Below are 17,429 nucleotides of genomic sequence, written 5' to 3'. Positions count from 1 at the left end.
GGTACTTGAACTTGATTCCTCTGATTTCCTCAGTCATTGGGAGGCAGCCATCCGATTAGATGCTGATGCCCCATGTGACTCTGGCGACCATCTTGGGTCAGGCAGAGTCAATTTTAAGACTCCTGCTCCCCAGCTTGGCACTCTTTTTGCAAGTGGCTATCTTAGGTAAAAGAACCCAGTCTGTCGTGGACTGTACTAGAGATAGGGACAGGTTCCAGAGAAGAAGAGACAGTGCAGGGACTATGTCTACCTTTTTAGAAGGCCTTCCATTTTGGGTGTGGACTGACTAGGCCACATTCTGCTCCTCTGTGGCACACACTTTTGACATCTTCCATTCTGCATCTTGTGGGTTCACCTCTCAGTTGTAAGTAGCTCTGGTTGGGTGTGCTAGCCGCTGGGACTCTTTTGCCAAACTGTTCTACAACACACGGTTATTGTCTGAAATTGGGTTCTGTGTGTTTCCTGCCTGCCACACAATGCTGCATCTAACCCCACACTCTTCCTAGACATGGATCCTGTGAATAACATTGGGATTCTGCTGTTACATGTTGTAGCTTTGTACCAGCATAAAAGTTCATCATCTCCTGATGGGCTTTTATGTTCCTCCCTTTTTAGTTCCTCCCTGTTATGTCCATCTAAGCTGACTAAACACCTACTTCTAAACAGCTCCCAGTGCCCGAAAGCCTGATGTATTCTGATTACTGAGCAAAATACAATAGAGCTTGATCAGAACTTAAAGAGGAAGTAAACCCTCCTCTGACACTTGTACCTATAGGTAAGCCTATGATAAGGCTTACCTATAGGTACTGTAAATATCTCCTAAACATGCACCGTTTAGGAGATATTTAACTTGGATGCATCCAGTGACGTCACTGGCACATGCGCTCTGAAGGAACGGCCGCTGGTACCGTTCCTTCAGAACTCCGTGCCGTGACCGTCGGGAGTGACGTCACCGCGGCTCCGGCCAATCGGATGGCCGGATGCCGCAATCCCGGAAGACGGGCGACTGGACATGTCGCCCGTCATACAGCTAAGTGGGCGGCACGGCGTGGGCTCGTTCTAAGGTATTTCATAATGAGCTAGTATGCGATGCATACTAGCTCATTATGTGTTTGTCTTTCAGGGTGAAAAAGAGAGAAAAAAAAAAAAAAAAGGGTTTACAACCTCTTTAATGCAAAATCCCTTCCTTTTTTTTTTTTTTAAACTGTGTATATGCTCAGAGCTCTGCTTCAAAATTGATTGGCTGGTTTTAGCTTTAATACATCAACCACAGCACGTGGCTATATACGCATATGCATACTCACCCATTTATATCTACCTTGTAATTACCAATTCCTACGTGAGTTGACCTGTTAAGTGCTGAAACATAAATTTAAGTTGTTCACAGCATTCCTTATCCTTAACGCAGTGCGGACACCAGTATGCCATGAGGAGTTAATTATCATCACATAATTAGATGGCAATTAGCAGAGCGTGCAATTAATTATTAAATCCAGCTGGGTTAACTGGGGAATCAACCCAATCTTTGTTATTTGCACAACGAATGCTCACAAACTCTTCACCAGCTGAACGCCTTTCCCTAGCGTAAGTCACATGGAAACCTGGTGAGATGTAAGCCTGACCTCACTGCAAGTCTCTGTCTGTAGCCCAAATTAAAGGAAGCTGAAACAAAGGAATCGGGCTGCCCCCCTTCTCTGCCACCTTCTTATACATCTGATCTTAATCACGTCTTATTTGAAATTCCAGGAGACATTTGGAGGTCACATCAATTTAAATAGTCAGAGAGGCATTTGGACTTTGGAGTGGTTTCCCCCCCTCGCCAAGTCCGCCACCTACTTACTCTAGTAAAATAGTAACAGGAGAAGGGTCCCGAGGACTTCTTCTGAGCTCCTAAAATGTGTTTGTGTCTATAAAATTGCATTAAAATGCTTTAAAGATCAAGGGGGCAAGTTGTGGGGCTGGAATCGTGCAGCTGGTAGGACTTGGAATAGAAAACAGCTGTGGATTCGGAGAGGTGGTAAAGTGATAAAATGTTTTGATAGTGGGAAGAGTAATAATCTGGACGTTTTTAAAGGATCAAATCTCTTATTCTCTCTGCCCCTTACCCTGATACCACGCTGAAGCACAAAGGCTGGACCTGAGTGTTTGTTGATCTTGCTCTTGGTCACTCTTTTTTTTTTTTTTTGTATTTTATTTTCTTTTAATTTTGAGAACTTTTTGCCAGGAATTTCCTTCAAAAACACCCAAAATCAACTCTTTAAAAAGGAGTTTATTTACTTAGTTTAACTTAAGAAGTATTGGATCAGTTCCTCTCCGCCTCTAGATTGCTGACTCCATTCACCAAATTTTTGCAGTGCTTTTACAAAATTTAAAGCTGAACTTTAGGAAAATTTGTATGTGAGAAAAAACCAAGCTCAACTTACCGACCAGCCTGTGACCAACCGAATGGACCTGTCCAACAGTATGCATTAAAAACAGGGGTTAGTTGCACACATTTGCAAATGCATGCATAAGCCACAGAGCCCTGGCAAGGCACCCCAATTTCTGTGGACCTAAACTCTAATTTCTGTGAGTCTCCCAACAATGGAAGCTCATGCATTTAAATGGGCAGGTGTAGGGCAGATAAACCTGAAGGGAGCCCACCCCTTCTTAAAAGAACAGGGACACACTGAACACCCAGCCTATAGCACTATGGCAGCAAAGGTGTCAGTGCATTGCCTAGACAATCTAATGGCGCTTTTCCACTGCATGGAACCGTACCGGTTCGGCACGCTTTTGTGCTTTTCCACTGCTGGTACCGCATGGTATAGGGTCGGAACGGTTCGGTATGGTACGGTATAGGTTTGCTTTTCCACTGCATGGAACCGAACGGTACGGTACGGTACGGCTCTGAAAAAACAGTACCTACTCGATTGTGGTTCCAACAGGTACCAAACTGGTACCATATCCCACAATCCTTTGCATGCAGTCACTACTAGCCACTGATTGGTCAGAGAATCCCACCCACCCCGTTGTTATCCCACCCACTTAACTTTAGTACTACTTTAGTGGAAAAGCAAACCTATACCGTACCGTACCGAACCGTTCCGACACTATACCATGCGGTACCAGCAGTGGAAAAGCAAACCGGGCCAAGCAGGGCCGAGTAGAGCCGAGCCGGTACAAGCCAGTAACTACAGTGGAAAAGTGCCATTATTCATAGTACAAGAAAGTGGGTACTGCCCTCACCTGGTCAATGCAGCAAGGAGCATTGGAAAGGCAGCACATATGAACAAAAAAAAGACATTTCCAAGCTATACTTACCAACCAGCCTGCGACCATCCAAATTGACCTGTCCAACAGTATGCGTTAAAAACAGAGGTTAGAGCCTCGTACACACGCACCGATTGTTGGCCGACCGATCGGCCGTCTTTTGTCCAGTGTTGTTGTGTTGGTTGAAATGTGCCTAGACTGCACACAAATTTAATCGGCCAACAAAAACCAACTTCAGAACTGATGTCATGTTCTGGTTTACTTTCCGTGTGTTTTTTCATCTCTGAGCATGCCCAGTCTTGCTCATCTGATTTTTGTCTGCCGAAATCTGTACTGACTGACGAACAATCGGCCGTTCTGCTGACGGCCAACAAAAATTTTATAGCATGCACACCAGATTTTGTTCGGTCGAAAAGTCGCAGTCAGTTGTTGGAAGCATCATACTAACAAGCCGACAATCGGCCGATCGGACGTTGGCCGAAAATTCATGGCCAACAATCGGTGCGTGTGTACGAGGCTTTAGTTGCACACATTTGCAAATACATGCGCAAGCCACAGAGCCCTGGCAAGGCACCCTAGAACCCGTTTTTAAAATACTGTTGGACAGGTCATTTCGGTTGGTCGCAGGCTGGTCGGTAAGTTGAGCTTGGAAATTTCCATTTCTAATGAAGGCTGTTCACATATATGTGGTGCGAATTTGATCCGGTTCAAAAATGGCTAATGTATGAGTTTACTGCGGTTCAGTGCGAAATTTCAGCTCCATAGACTTCTGTAGGACCGGATTTAAATTGCAGTACAGTGTTCACATCACTGCAACTTTTTCTTTTTTTTTTTTTTTTTTTTACACCTTGATTTTATAGAAAATAAAATTGCAGATGTGACCGCTCTCCTTACAAATTTGCACTAAATTTGCATTGAAACTGCACATGCTAAGCAGAATTCACATTGCGATGAAAAACAAATTGCAATGGGAATTCGCACCGTGTACCGCTTTAAATTCGCCCCAATTTGCACAGCATAAAGTGGGAAGCGGGGGCTCAATGTAAAAAATGGAGCAGATGCTGCTCCTAAATGCCAAAAGGAGTGCAAGCCCCTTTGTTTAATTGGGAGCAAAAAGTTCTGTGGCTTAGACAAACACAGCACAGGGAATGGTGAGCTGGAGCTGCATGCTCCAATCTCACAGCTGTCCCCCCCTCAGCCTAGAGCAGATGGAGGAGGAGAGCTGAACCCTGCATGCTCTGCTTGTGTAGTGTAATCTCTGCATGGGCAGAGGAGGGTTTGATTGGTCTGCTGAAAGTTCACTTCCCGTACAGCAAGGTTGCACCTGGCAGGAATCTGTGGTGGTTTTCTATTTGGAAAACTGCCATAGTTTCTATTTTTTTCTCTGAAATCGAAACTGGCACAGGTGGCACAGATAGAGCTTAGACAGGTCTCTGTGCTCGGTTAGTGCAGGATACGCTTACTGTTCAGGTATTCTGACAGCCTTGGCTGACGGCTGTTTGAACACAATAGGTGGCAGGAAAGATTCTTCCACCCACACTGTTTAGCGTAAATGGGAGGATTGATAGAACTTCGTGTATGCCTAGCTTTAGACTGTATGTCTGATTTAATGAAAGTGTCACTAAACCCACATCATATAAAACCATCAATAAATGGTGTATTGCATGCTGTTCATACTCACTATGAGCAAAAACCTGGTTGATCCTCTCTCTCCTCCCTTTTCTCTCTCTCCTCCCTTTTCTCTCTCGCTCTCTCTCTCGCTCTTTCTCTCGCTCTTTCGCTCGCTCTCTCGCTCGCTCTCTCTCTCTTGCGCTCTCTCTCTTGCGCTCTCTCTTGCTCTCTCTCTCTTGCTCTCTCTCTCTTGCTCTCTCTCTCTCTCCGCTCTTTTTTTGTTTATAGCGCAAAAAGTAAAAATCGCACAGGTGATCAAATACCACCAAAAGAAAGCTCTGTTTGTGGAAAAAAAAAGACGTAAATTTTGTTTGGTTACGGCTTTGCACGACCGCGCAATTGTCAGTTAAATTCGCACAGTGCCGAATCGCAAAAAGTGGCCCAGACGTAAGACAGCAAAATCCTCCGGTGGTAAAGTGGTTTATACAATCTTCCCCAAACATGTATCCAGCAGGTGGCGCCATATGTGAAAAAGGTCTTTGTGTACTTTTGCGCACAGAAAAGCATTGTTGGACCTTTTACACATTACTACATGGAGGGCTCCCAGATAGGTAGGGATTATTAGGTAATTAATAAGATCTCTCAAATGATTCTTGCAGACTGTTTCAATATTTAATTTTGCTCTTTTAAACTGGCTTATCTTTTTGTGAATGGTAACCATTTCCTGCTGCTAACTGACATATGAGTTTTCCAACCTTTCCGTGACTTATTGCACACTGTGAGACCTCCCTTCCCCGCTTCTAAATGAATAATTTCTGATTAATGGTTTCACTACAAATATGCCATCGCTGCTGAGATAAATGACACGTATTCATGGAGAAAAATAACTTTTTACCCAGATTTCTTTCCACCAAAAGTCCATTTTCTCATTTCCAAGCAAGCTGTGTTTCCCTGCGTTGATGTTCGCCCCCTCTAGAGCTCTGTAGTGCAGGCATACATTATGTATAGGGATAAAAGTGTTTCCGAGTGTTTCCTTCACATCTCCTGCCGCAGGAAACTCGATGAAATTACTAAGAGGCATTGGAGATGATTCCGCACAATTACTTTTATAAAGATATCAGAATATTTTAATGTCGGCTGTAGTATTGTGCCAGCCGAGAGCTCTGTGCGTTCCTCTTTTTCAGCATGGCTCTGCTCTTCTTCAGCCTTTGATATGTTAAATACTCTTTTAAAGCATGGCTGCTTTTTTTTTTTTTTTTTCTCGTTCGATTCACAAAAGAATTCTGAATGGCATCTTCCTTCAGGTACCACTGAACACCAGACGCTCGCCCTCTTTGATTGCGATAGTATCAGGAACATGTTAAGCAGCAAGTTTAAAATCGGTAAATGAGTTGCTAATTCTGTACAGCAAACATTGCAGATGCAAGCTTTAATCCTAGCCTGTAAATGCTCAGTCTAGAAAAAAGCATTAGCGTCCAGCACGCCATTTACGGAAAACTGGTTCAAGTAAATATGGGTGGGGGGGGGGGGGACATTTTAATAGTTATGTAGTAGTAATAAAAAATGTAAAAGTTGAAATATGGGCTCGTTCACGCTTGCTTTGGTCTCTGAAGAGCGATCTGCATTTAGATCACTCCTCATAGAGCATTTGACAGGCGATGTATTACCTCCTAACTGCCTGCTTTAACCCCTCTAACCCTGGACTGCACAGGTTTTCAGGGCACTTGCAGAAAGGTCCTATTCACTTAAATGCCCACCACAGGCAACAGGGTATAGTTCCTTCTGCGGCTGCAAAGCATTGTTGCAGTGGCATGTGTACACCTCTGGCCCTAAAGGGGGAGCAGTTGAGGGGCAGTAACATGTGGCTCAACCACTAATTTTACCACCCCTCTACCACTAGTGTGAACAAGCCCTTGTAAACTCTCACCTATTCCCTGTGAACGGACTGCCCTCAGGTGATACCCATAGATGAAACAAATCCAACTAGATAAGTTGTATTTGTCTATCTGCAGCCTTCTCTTCTCTTTACAGCCGTTCAAAGTGATACATTTATAAAGCTTGCTGAGCTGTCAGAAAACGGGGCAGAGAGCTGACCGCTCCATGACAGCCTGGGCTTTAAAATGAAGTGAGTTGAATGATACCGTACATCATTCGGCCTGAAAAACTAGAAACCTCAAGTGGCAGAAGACCTCTTTTAGATTGGAGGTTTTTTTTTTTTTTTTCTTTTATTGCAGCAAAAGCTATATTTGTTCTTTCATAATTCAATTATTTTGATTGGAGTTCTACTTTCAGTCCAAATGCGCTAAATCCTGGCAAGAAGTGCTTTTGCTCTTTAATGGGCATGATTTGTAGAGTATTGCTTTTATGGTAGAGATATGAAAATCATTTGTGAAAGCCTCTGGATGACGTCTGCCGCTTTATAAAAGGTTATTCTTTTATTTTTTTTGCAGACATGCCATCGTCTGGTGATGATGAGGATGATGACGAGGAAGCGGAGGAAAGGGGTGAGTGTTCTTTTGCAATGGAAATATACAGTATATGGGTTTACACACTCAAAAGCATTTTTAATAATTCCATTTGTTTTTTTTTTTTTAAGAGCTGGATGTGTCTTTGAAAACTTGAACTTTTCGTTTACCCTATTACTTAGCCAGAGCCTCTGCTCTTCCCTACAATGCTCCGGGTTGTGGGGGGGTCCCTCTGCGTCCTCGCTTACAGTGCAGGACTGCTGGTCCATCCAGCATTGTAGGCAATAACATTACAGTGCTTATGTCTGACGGAGCAGTGCCATCCTAAGAGCATTAAAGGGCCCCGGGCAATGCAGTGCACTGGGGCCCCGCCTACACAATCACCCACGAGAATAAAAATGCAAATTATTGATAAGGTTTAAGGCTTAAGGGCCGCTTCCAAGTTCAGCGGCTGGGTCCGGTGAACACACACACGGATGGGAGTCAGACTCAACTGTCCTGTGTGTGCCTGTTCCCATGGAGGCAAACAGCCATTCCTGCAGTTGTGGGTTCCCCCTCTAAGGCCCAAGTGGCCCGAGAGGCACTTGCCACCTACTAAGTTCAGCGGTGGGATGCACACGAGAATCAGGACTAATGCTGGGCTGGTGCTTGGGCTGGGTCACTGGGCAGGTGGGGCCCCCCGGGCAACTGCCCAGCGTGCCCATTCGGTAAGATGGCCCTGTGACGGAACACCGAGGGAAAGTGTCTTTGGGGTATTGATCTCAGAGAGGAGTAGTGAGGGATAAGGTTAGTGAAGCTGCTGTTTTAATGGTACCCTATTCAGACTAGCTTTGAATCCAGATTAGCTGCCAACCTGGATCTCATAATATCAGTGTCGTGTCGTTTTAAAGTTGTCCAGTAAGTTTGAACCCACTGCCAGCAAACGAGCCCGGATGAAGAGGGAATTTTAAGCCCCTGGAATGCATTGCCTTTTTTGAACAATAAATTTGTTACTGGACCTGACTCCAGCTTTGTGGCGTTCTCATCCTTCCAATGACTCCTTGGGTAACCGGCACCACAGTAAACTGTTTACATTGGTAATGAGTATTTGAACTCATTTTAATGAGAAAATTTTAATGAGCAAATCTGTCAGTTAAAAAATAACGACTTGGAATAAGATTCTCCAGTGCCTTGCCAGCCACCCCGCTGTTGCCAAATTTAAATTCTTAAAGCGGAAATATACCCTCCTATCGTTTTCAGGCAAGGAAGCTGCCATCTTCGCCCCCATTTGATTTTCAACTACCATGGTGCTGCCCATGTGATCAGTTATGACACCAGTCATTGGATGGCTTTAAAGTAAGCTGAGAGCACAACCAATGTGGCCGTTACATTCCCAGCTCGTGGAATGTAACTTTTATTTTTTATTTTTTTAATGGTTAAATCTATGGATTTCTCTAATATTAAATACGTTCAGATAAGGGGGGAACATCTGACCTCTTTGTTTTCCCACAAGGCAGGCCGTGCTCTGTGTCTTAGCAGCCAGTGGCCAAGCCAAGCATGATCACATTGGAGGTGGGAAGGGGGCACACATTGGTTATATTGGGTACGGTAGGGGGCATACATTGGTTACATTGGGTACGGTAGGGGGCATACATTGGTTACATTGGGTACGGTAGGGGGCATACATTGGTTACATTGGGTACCGTAGATCATTGTAGATAACTCTTGGGGTGGCATTGGCGATGCAAGAGGTGATCAGGAGTACTGACATTATGGCTCTGCAAACTGGCCACGACATATTGGGGGTTTATTTTCATTTTTTTTTTTTCTTTTCTACGTGGTGATTTTATGGATGATGTATCAGGATTGGTGTAAAATTGCTGTGAAAGCTTCTCTTGTTATGGGTACAAGCATAAAATAAACTTGCCAGCTCTTGCAGTTCCCATGAGAATATTGTTGGTATAACGTTTCACACAGTGATCTTCGCACTGACAATCTGTTTGTTTTTTTGGGATTACGGTTTCTATAATGCTTTTCAGCCTCCGATATTCCTGCCGTGGAATAGGAATAGTGAAGCCCAATGTGTTTTTCCTTGGTTTTGGTCTACTGTGTGTTGTCGTGATTCTGCTTTTCTACATGCAAAGTTATAAATTGTACAACTGGTGATTGTAAGAATGGTAGATTTCCTATATTGAATAACCAGTCCTTTTAAAGCAGATCTAAACCCTCCTATCATTTTCCGCCAAGGAAGTTGCCATCTTGGCCTCTGTATGTTCTTCAACCGCCATGGTGCTGCACATGTGATCCGCTATGAAACCAGCAATTGATAGTTTGGTTGAAAGCACTAGTAATGTGACAATTACATTCTTGGCGCGTCGGGAATGTAACTTTTTTTTTTTTTTTAACTGTTAAATCTATGGGTTTAGTTCCTCTTTAAAGCAACACTCCAGTCATACATGAAAAGTAATTTGAAAAAACAAAATTATGCCCGCGCTACACAACGTGTGGTTATTCTGTGAAAAAATGTGTATAAAAGTGTAAATGTGTGCAGCTGCTGCAAACGCTAAGAAAATCTTAGGGAATATGATGTAAACTAATTTATGCAGCGCTAGCTCCAATACTATTTAGCTATATATCAAATTATCATAAACATAAAGTGCTAAGTGCTGAAATGATCATATATGCAATAAATTATAAAGTGCATAAATCCACATAAGTGATTGTAAATAAGTCCAAGTAAATATTCAGTGCTTGAGAAGAAAAGTCCTTAGTGTGATCCAAATAAGGTGCCAAGTAATCAAAGTGCTTGCAAAGTGATAAGGTGCCCCTCACGGTTCCCCACTCACCAGATTGCCGATATAAAAAGACCTTGGAAATTATTGCACACTGGCCCGGGATCTTTTGAAACCAAAACTTCTCCTATGCAGCCTTCAAGGTTAAATGGGTCCGCTTCCGCTTCCACCATTAAATGAAAAGATGGCCATACATGGTGAAGTAAGTTTAAACCAATTTATTGCCATAAAAAAGGTCAAATGGATACTCACAAGCGAATATAATATATAAGCGTGTACAGTGAACTCGTGTGGCGCCGCTCTCGGCGTGCGTTCCACACACAGGAAGTTCCTGACCGGAAGTCACGCACTTCCGGTTGCGGACCAGACGGAACGTCACTTCCAGCGCCACCCATCTGGTTCTGGCAGCCTCACTCCCTTGCACGTTGGCCAGAACAGTGGCACCCCTGGTTCACCCACTGAGATAGTGACATTGTATTTTCTTTGTCCTCCTTGCGATCCCATCTTTGAGTTTTGCCCAGCCCAGGATCTCTTTTGTGCCTGGGCCTTGGTTCTTCCCCATTCTATTTAAAATGGAGGGCAACGTGTTTTGGCCTATCTGCTTAAATGGTAGAACTTTGCAGAATTGTCTGACAGGCCCCCTTTTGAGTGTTATTAAACCTTTGCTGATAAATAAATCTGTTGGTATAACTTTATCCTCTTGCCTTCTTCCTGTCCCCTCTTTATTTTCTGCCATTCTTTTGCAGCAAGATTGGCTTGGTGTCCATAACTTCTGCTTCAAGGGTATCTCCACTGCCCTGCCTGGAGCCACTGTGACATTTGAGCACCTGGCTGGGCCTTTTATTCTGTGCATGCTCAGGTGCTGTGCATTGGAGGCACATGTGCAGGGTTGTTAGGCGGTCCTTCTCATAGTATCTGCTCAGGTGCCAGGCATAGGATGCGCAATCATAGGGTCTTTGGCAACATAGCCGCTCATGTACCTTGTAAGGGGGCGCAAATGCGCTAGGGGTGCACATGTGGAGTGTGGTGGGGGTCCTCATGTTGCACAATTTGATGGGTGGCTAAGAGTCATGGGACTTTTGGTGACCGCTTCCCTACCAGAAGTTCAGGGAAGCGATGCTGTTTGACCTGGAGCCTGAGGTGGTGAACCTCAAAGTATGTAAGTGTTAAGCACAAACCTGAAGCAAAAGATGTTGTGGGGTATGTATAACTGCTATCTTATACTGCAATAAATTAGAAGTATTGCGTTTTGAAAAAATGAACACGCATACTTACCTCCTATGCTGCAGCATCTGTCCCACAACGGCTCAAAGACCGCGAGCAACATTGCTCACATGATCGCTCAGTTCTAAGTCTGCTCTTCCAGCACTCACTAAAGAGCAGTGGAGGGGTGCAGCTGGCTCTTGCCCTCAGCCATGCCCTAAGTGGTAGAGTCAGAGCCAATCAGACAGCTGGGTGGATCCCAACAATATTGTTGGGGTCCTTCCGAACCCTGGAGCGTCACTGTAATGTCCGCTGAGAACAGGTGATAGCCTGCTCTTAGCTGACTCTGGGTCACAGGAGAGCAAAACCAAGTGCACCCCTCTGACCCACAAGAGAAGTACTGTATGACCAAAAAACCTTTCTTTATCTTTCTCTGTTTTAGGCCCCTTTCACACTTGCGCAATTTAAGTCAGGCAATTTTGCCGTGATTTTGACTGGACTTGAAGCAATGCCTGTGTAATCTTGAGGTCTATGGACCTCAAAACGCATCAGTCGGACCAAAGTAAGGCAGGGACTACTTCGAAGTCGCACAGATATGAACGGTACTCATTGGAAATTATGATACTAAAACCGAAAATTCAGGATGCACTTGGCAGAAACCGAAACCAAAGATGAGTTCATTTATTTATATATATATATATATATATATATATATATATATAGAATATTATGTATATTATATTCAACTTTTTTATTAATATCATGAATTTTAAGGAATTTTAATTGACCGCCATTATCGCTACCTTTTTAGCTCGAGAAAAATGCATCCCTTTAAATTCTATGTATGTCTTCACACTGGTCCTTTGCACTTCTGTTGTGTTAAAAATATTGCTTGCTGCATTTTTGGTTAGTTAAAAAAACGCACCAAAAATGCACCTCCCCTTTGAAAGCGCATAAATAATGCACCCGTGTTACTTTTTTGATGTTCTTGAGTCCAATAAGCTATGTAAAACGCACTATAAGCACAGTAAAATTGTGGCAAAATCTCATGCATTCTTGGGGCCATTATCGGCACCTTTTCTTCTACTGTTAAAATGCTGAAAACATGATTTTCGGCCGCCAAAATTTCGTTGCATCTCTACTTTTAGTTAACAAAAACAAAAGAAAAAAACAGTTTAGTACTACTTTAAAGTTCCCTAGCTATAACCGTAAGTGCGAACAGCTTCCACTCCTCACTCCACACTCCTACATAACTTTCCTAAGAAAACAGTGTGAGACACATACTTCTTTCGTAGTAACCTTTATTCCATCACGTCTCTTTACGGGGCGAGCCGGCCAGCCATTGTGGCTTGGACGGTGCCAGCTCTTGCCATCAGTGATGGCGTGTGGTTTTTGAAGAACCTGTCATTTGCTCTGATCCCCCTTGGTCTGACACAATGGAACAGTCTCTCCAGCACTAACCAGAGGAATTCCGTGGGCTGCCGCTTACACTGCTCTCTCTTGTCTTGCTGGGATCCGTTTCTGACCGAATTCTACCTGTAATGTAAAACAGGCCCTCGCAGGAAGGTGAAATATTGTCACAGATCAGCACTTTTGGTCATTGCTAGTTTTTTTTTCTTCTGCTCCCCAACCCTAAAAATGTTTAATAATGGTGTTTTTGGAACATTTTGCATGGCAAATTGGCAGCGGAAACTCATGGCACACGTGGAAAGGCATTGGGGTCAGCACATATTGTATGTGCCTGTAATTATATACGATCTATATGCATCTGTGTAAATATGCAAGATGGATGGAGGGATAGGTATTGAAGCACAAATCCATCCAAAACTAAGATTAGGTTATGCTAGATCCTGGAGAGTCAAAGCTTATTTGATTTAGTATTGGATAGCTTTTGGAATAGTTAGAACCCCTTCCACCTCTTCTTCCTCAATGCCACAGATGTCACAAGTTTTGAGGGAGTGGGCAATTGGCATGCTGACTGCAGGAATGTCCACCAGAGCCGTTGCCCATGAATTGAATGTTCGTTTCTCTACCATAAGTCGTCTCCAAAGGTGTTTCAGAGAATTTGGCAGTATATCCAACCGGCCTCATAACTGCAGACCACGTGTAACCACACCAGCCCAGGACCTCCACATCCAACATCTTCACCTTCAAGATCGCCTGAGACCAGCCACCCAGACAGCTGCTGCATTAATCGGTTTGCATAACTGAAGAATTTCTGCACAAACTGTCAGAAACCGTCTTGGAAGCTCATCTGCATGCTCGTCATCCTCATCGGGGTCTCCACCTGACTGCAGTTTGTTGTCCTAACCGACTTGAGTGGGCAAATGCTCACATTCTATGGCATCTGACACTTTGGAGAGATGTTCTCTTCACGGATAAATCCCGGTGTAACGTTAGAAAACCCTACCTCGTGAGAATTCCATACCCTTGTCACTTCCTGTTTACATACAACATGGAACAGCTGAGCAGCATAGCAGTGCGCATGCCCACAGCTCCGGAAGGTAGGGAATTCTCACGGGGTAGTGTTGTGTAATGTTACACCGCATCAGCTGTTGCGGCGGTAACATTAAAACATCTCGGCTGCAACATGAATCCTCTCCGCTCCTACCCCTGTCACTTCCCTGATCTCGGCTCCTAAATGTAAACGCGGCGGGTGTATGAAAATGTAAATCACGGAGATCTCGGCTCCGTGATTTATATTTTCATAGACCCGCCGCCGCTTTTAAATTTAGTAGCCGAGATGGGGGATAGGAGCGGAGATGATTCATGTTGCAGCCGAGATGTTTTAATGTTACATAACACTACCGTGAAAATTTACCTACCCTCCGAGCATGCGCACTAGTAAGCTCCCCAGCTGTTCAATGACGTAGGTGCACTGGAAGTGAGGAGGGTAGGGAATTTTCACGGGTATGGGTTTTTTTCACGTAACACCGGTTCTCACTGTACAGGGCAGATGGCAGACAGCATGTATGGTGTCGTGTGGGTGGGCGGTTTGCTGATGTCAACGCTGTGGATTGAGTGGCCCATGGTGACGGTGGGGTTATGGACACCGAACACAGGTGCATTTTATTGATGGCGTTTTGAATGCACAGAGATACTGTGAGGAGATCTTGAGGTCCATTGTTGTGCCATTCATCCACAATCATCACCTCATGTTGCAGCATGATAATGCAAAACCCCATGTTGCAAGGATCTGTACACAATTCCTGGAAGCTGAAAACATCCCAGTTCTTGCACGGCCAGTCTACTCACTGGACATGTCACCCACTGAGCATGTTTGGGATGCTCTGGATCGGCGTATACGACCGCTTGTTCCAGGTCCTGCCAATATCCAGCAGCTTCGCACTGCCATTGAAGAGGAGTGGACCAACATTCCACAGGCCACAATCACCAACCTGATCAACTCTATGTGAAGGAGATGTGTTGCACTGCGTGAGGCAAATGGTGGTCACACCAGATACTGGCTGGTTTTCAGAACCCCCCCCCCCCCCCCAATACAGTAAAACTGCACATTTTAGAGTGGTCTTTTATTGGTGCCAGCTTAAGGCACACCTGTGCAATAATCATGCTGTCTAATCAGCATCTTGATATGCCACACCTGTGAGGTGGATGGATTATCTCAGCAAAGGAGAAGTGCTCACTAACACAGATTTAGACAGATTTGTGAACAATATTTGAGAGAAATAGGCCTTTTGTGTACATAGAAAAATATTAGATCTTTGAGTTTAGCTTTGTTGAATATTTAGCACTTTTTAATTCTTTCAGGTTGTACACTTATTTTGTTTTATATGTTTTAAAGTTGAGTATTTAGACTTTTATGAGTTGCAGCACCTTCGTATAAATTATTTTTTTTTTTTTTAGGTAAGTGCAAAATATATATCTTTTTATATGCAGTGCATTCTATACGCCTTAAATGCTCTGTGTCCAGCTGCGATTATACACTCCTGCGACATCAGCGTCACCCAGGCTCCTCCTACATGTTGCGTCAATGCCCTTGTGACTTCATCAAGGCTCCCTGGAGAGCACCACAGCCTCTGCTTCCAAATCTATCCTTTGCTGTGTTTTTGATGGATTAGAGTGATATTCGCCTAAGTATTTTTTATTTCTTTTGCAACTTCTACTGCAGATTTTAAATCTTACAGTATGATGTATGCTGCTTGGCCGTTTGTTTTCTTTCATACAGTTCTCAAAAACGGGTAGGCATATGTCCGCTGGCGCTATGCATGATGGGACACGCAGTACTGACGAATGTAAGCTAATTAACTGTCCGCAGGATATTAATCCCATTCCTGGACAAGACATTTGGGAGAGCAGTGCAAAGGACGGGGGAAAGAAAAAAGTTTTTATTTACTATAAAGAAATTGATTGTTGTATTGTACAAAAGCAGGCTTTATACTACTTTATGGCCGTACACACGATCACACCTCCGACAGTCGCCGCCCACTCATACAGTCTTCACCAATGGGTATTGACTTCCTCTTCACAGGAGTAGCTAGGCATAAGACTTGTTAAAAACAAAAGCATTTAACATAGACACACCCATGGGGGCTGTCCCACTGGTCAATACCCCCCCGCAGTAAGCCATCCCAACTCAGTTTGGTAGCATAGCAGTAAGTGTACAAGAAAACCCCAAAAGAGGGGCGGGGGCGGCGACTGTCGGAGGACTCGGAGAAAGGAATTTTACGGTAAGATTTTACAAAAATTCAGTTTTTCGAAGCGATCATACAATAATCTGATCGTTGGTACAGAGCTTTCGAGAGCCGATCACAACAGATTATCCGATATTCTCCAATGGGACAAACGCTAATATTTTTCTCGTATGATACCAAATCGTACGATTTTCATTTAATCATTATAGTTGTCTTTTTTAAAATACAATACATTACATCACTTCCGAATTTTTACTCTGGCGTACGAGAATTTTTGTAACTTTAGTAAACTCTTCATTTTCTATATGAGATTAGCATGCAAAAAAAACAAATGATCATTCGTCGATAATCTCATTGTGTGTACCAGGTATTAAAGATAAACTTATTAAATTGATATCAGCGTTGGATCTGAGCAGAGAGACTCATTACCCTGCATGGAGCTATTACGGCTTCTGGAGGAATTTGGTGTCTTGCGGGGACAGTATACAATCCTGCCTCTGGCTGTATTCTCAAGCTGCGTCATGACAATGGTTTGGAATAAACACAGACGTATTTAATGTCAGGCATGAAGAATCAGACAGAGTTTCTGCCACCTTCTCAGCATATTGGCAGGATTATGCACACTGCGCGCATGCTGCCTCTTGGAAACCGAGCGCAACGTTTAACTCCTTGCTGGACATAGCGGTATTGTGTGACAGTCCTCTCTGTGAGATGAAACAGAATGACGGAGAGGATGGAAGTTAAAAAGCCCAGCAAAGTGCAGCATTGGAGTGGATGTTCCCCTGAAAATCAGAGACCGTAATATCCTTCTAATACACAAAGTAGCCTGAATGGCAGGTTGTTTATAATCGACCTGTCATGAGCAAGATGCAGGACTGCCATTGCTGACCTCTTACTGAAAATGCTGGTTGCCTGGCTCTTTTCAATCTGCAGCTTTGTAATTTATATGGCAACCTGGAGGGGTTCTGTACACAGAATGTATACAGTGCGCCCCTCAGAAACATAATTTCCTGCTTCTGCTATTGGCTCATTGATTTTCCCAGAAGTCTGCACTAAGATACAAATCAGATTTTTGGGATCCCCTGCAATAAAAATGTCATTCCAATAGGAAATCTCGTCTCAAGGCATGCAGTTTTTCTCATTAGAGCCCTGAAGGTGCAGCAGCTGGTTGATGTGAAACCACTCCCATTAGATTCACTTAATGCACATGGGCACAGAGAAACGCACAGATTTCTTCAGAATAACAGGAAAGGTAGGAATCTGCAATAAAGTTTAAAATTCTTGCAATGTACAGTATCTCACAAAAGTGAGTACACCCCTCAGATTTTTGTAAATATTTTATTCTATCTTTTCATGTGACAACACTGAAGAAATGACACTTTGCTACAATGTAAAGTAGTGAGTGTACAGCCTGTATAACAGTGTAAATTTGCTGTTGCCTCAAAATACCTCAACACACAGCCATTAATGTCTAA

The 17,429-nt window shown here is 43.7% G+C and overlaps 1 protein-coding gene across 3 annotated transcripts in view; it reads left to right on the top strand.

Moving 5' to 3' along the window:
* Positions 1-17,429, top strand: part of FGFR3 (fibroblast growth factor receptor 3) — a 147,667-nt gene that overhangs the window by 60,592 nt on the left and 69,646 nt on the right. For all 3 annotated transcript variants that reach the window (XM_082265535.1, XM_082265534.1, XM_082265533.1), the window contains exon 3: positions 7,314-7,367. In XM_082265535.1, coding sequence (XP_082121661.1) covers positions 7,314-7,367 — 54 coding nt within the window. The remainder of the gene's footprint in view (positions 1-7,313; positions 7,368-17,429) is intronic.

Source organism: Pelophylax lessonae (genome assembly GCF_965119305.1).
Source record: "Pelophylax lessonae genome assembly, chromosome: 1".
Taxonomy (NCBI): Eukaryota; Metazoa; Chordata; class Amphibia; order Anura; family Ranidae; genus Pelophylax; species Pelophylax lessonae.
Note: the sequence above shows the minus strand (reverse complement) of the source record. Positions and strands in the feature narration are given on the sequence as shown.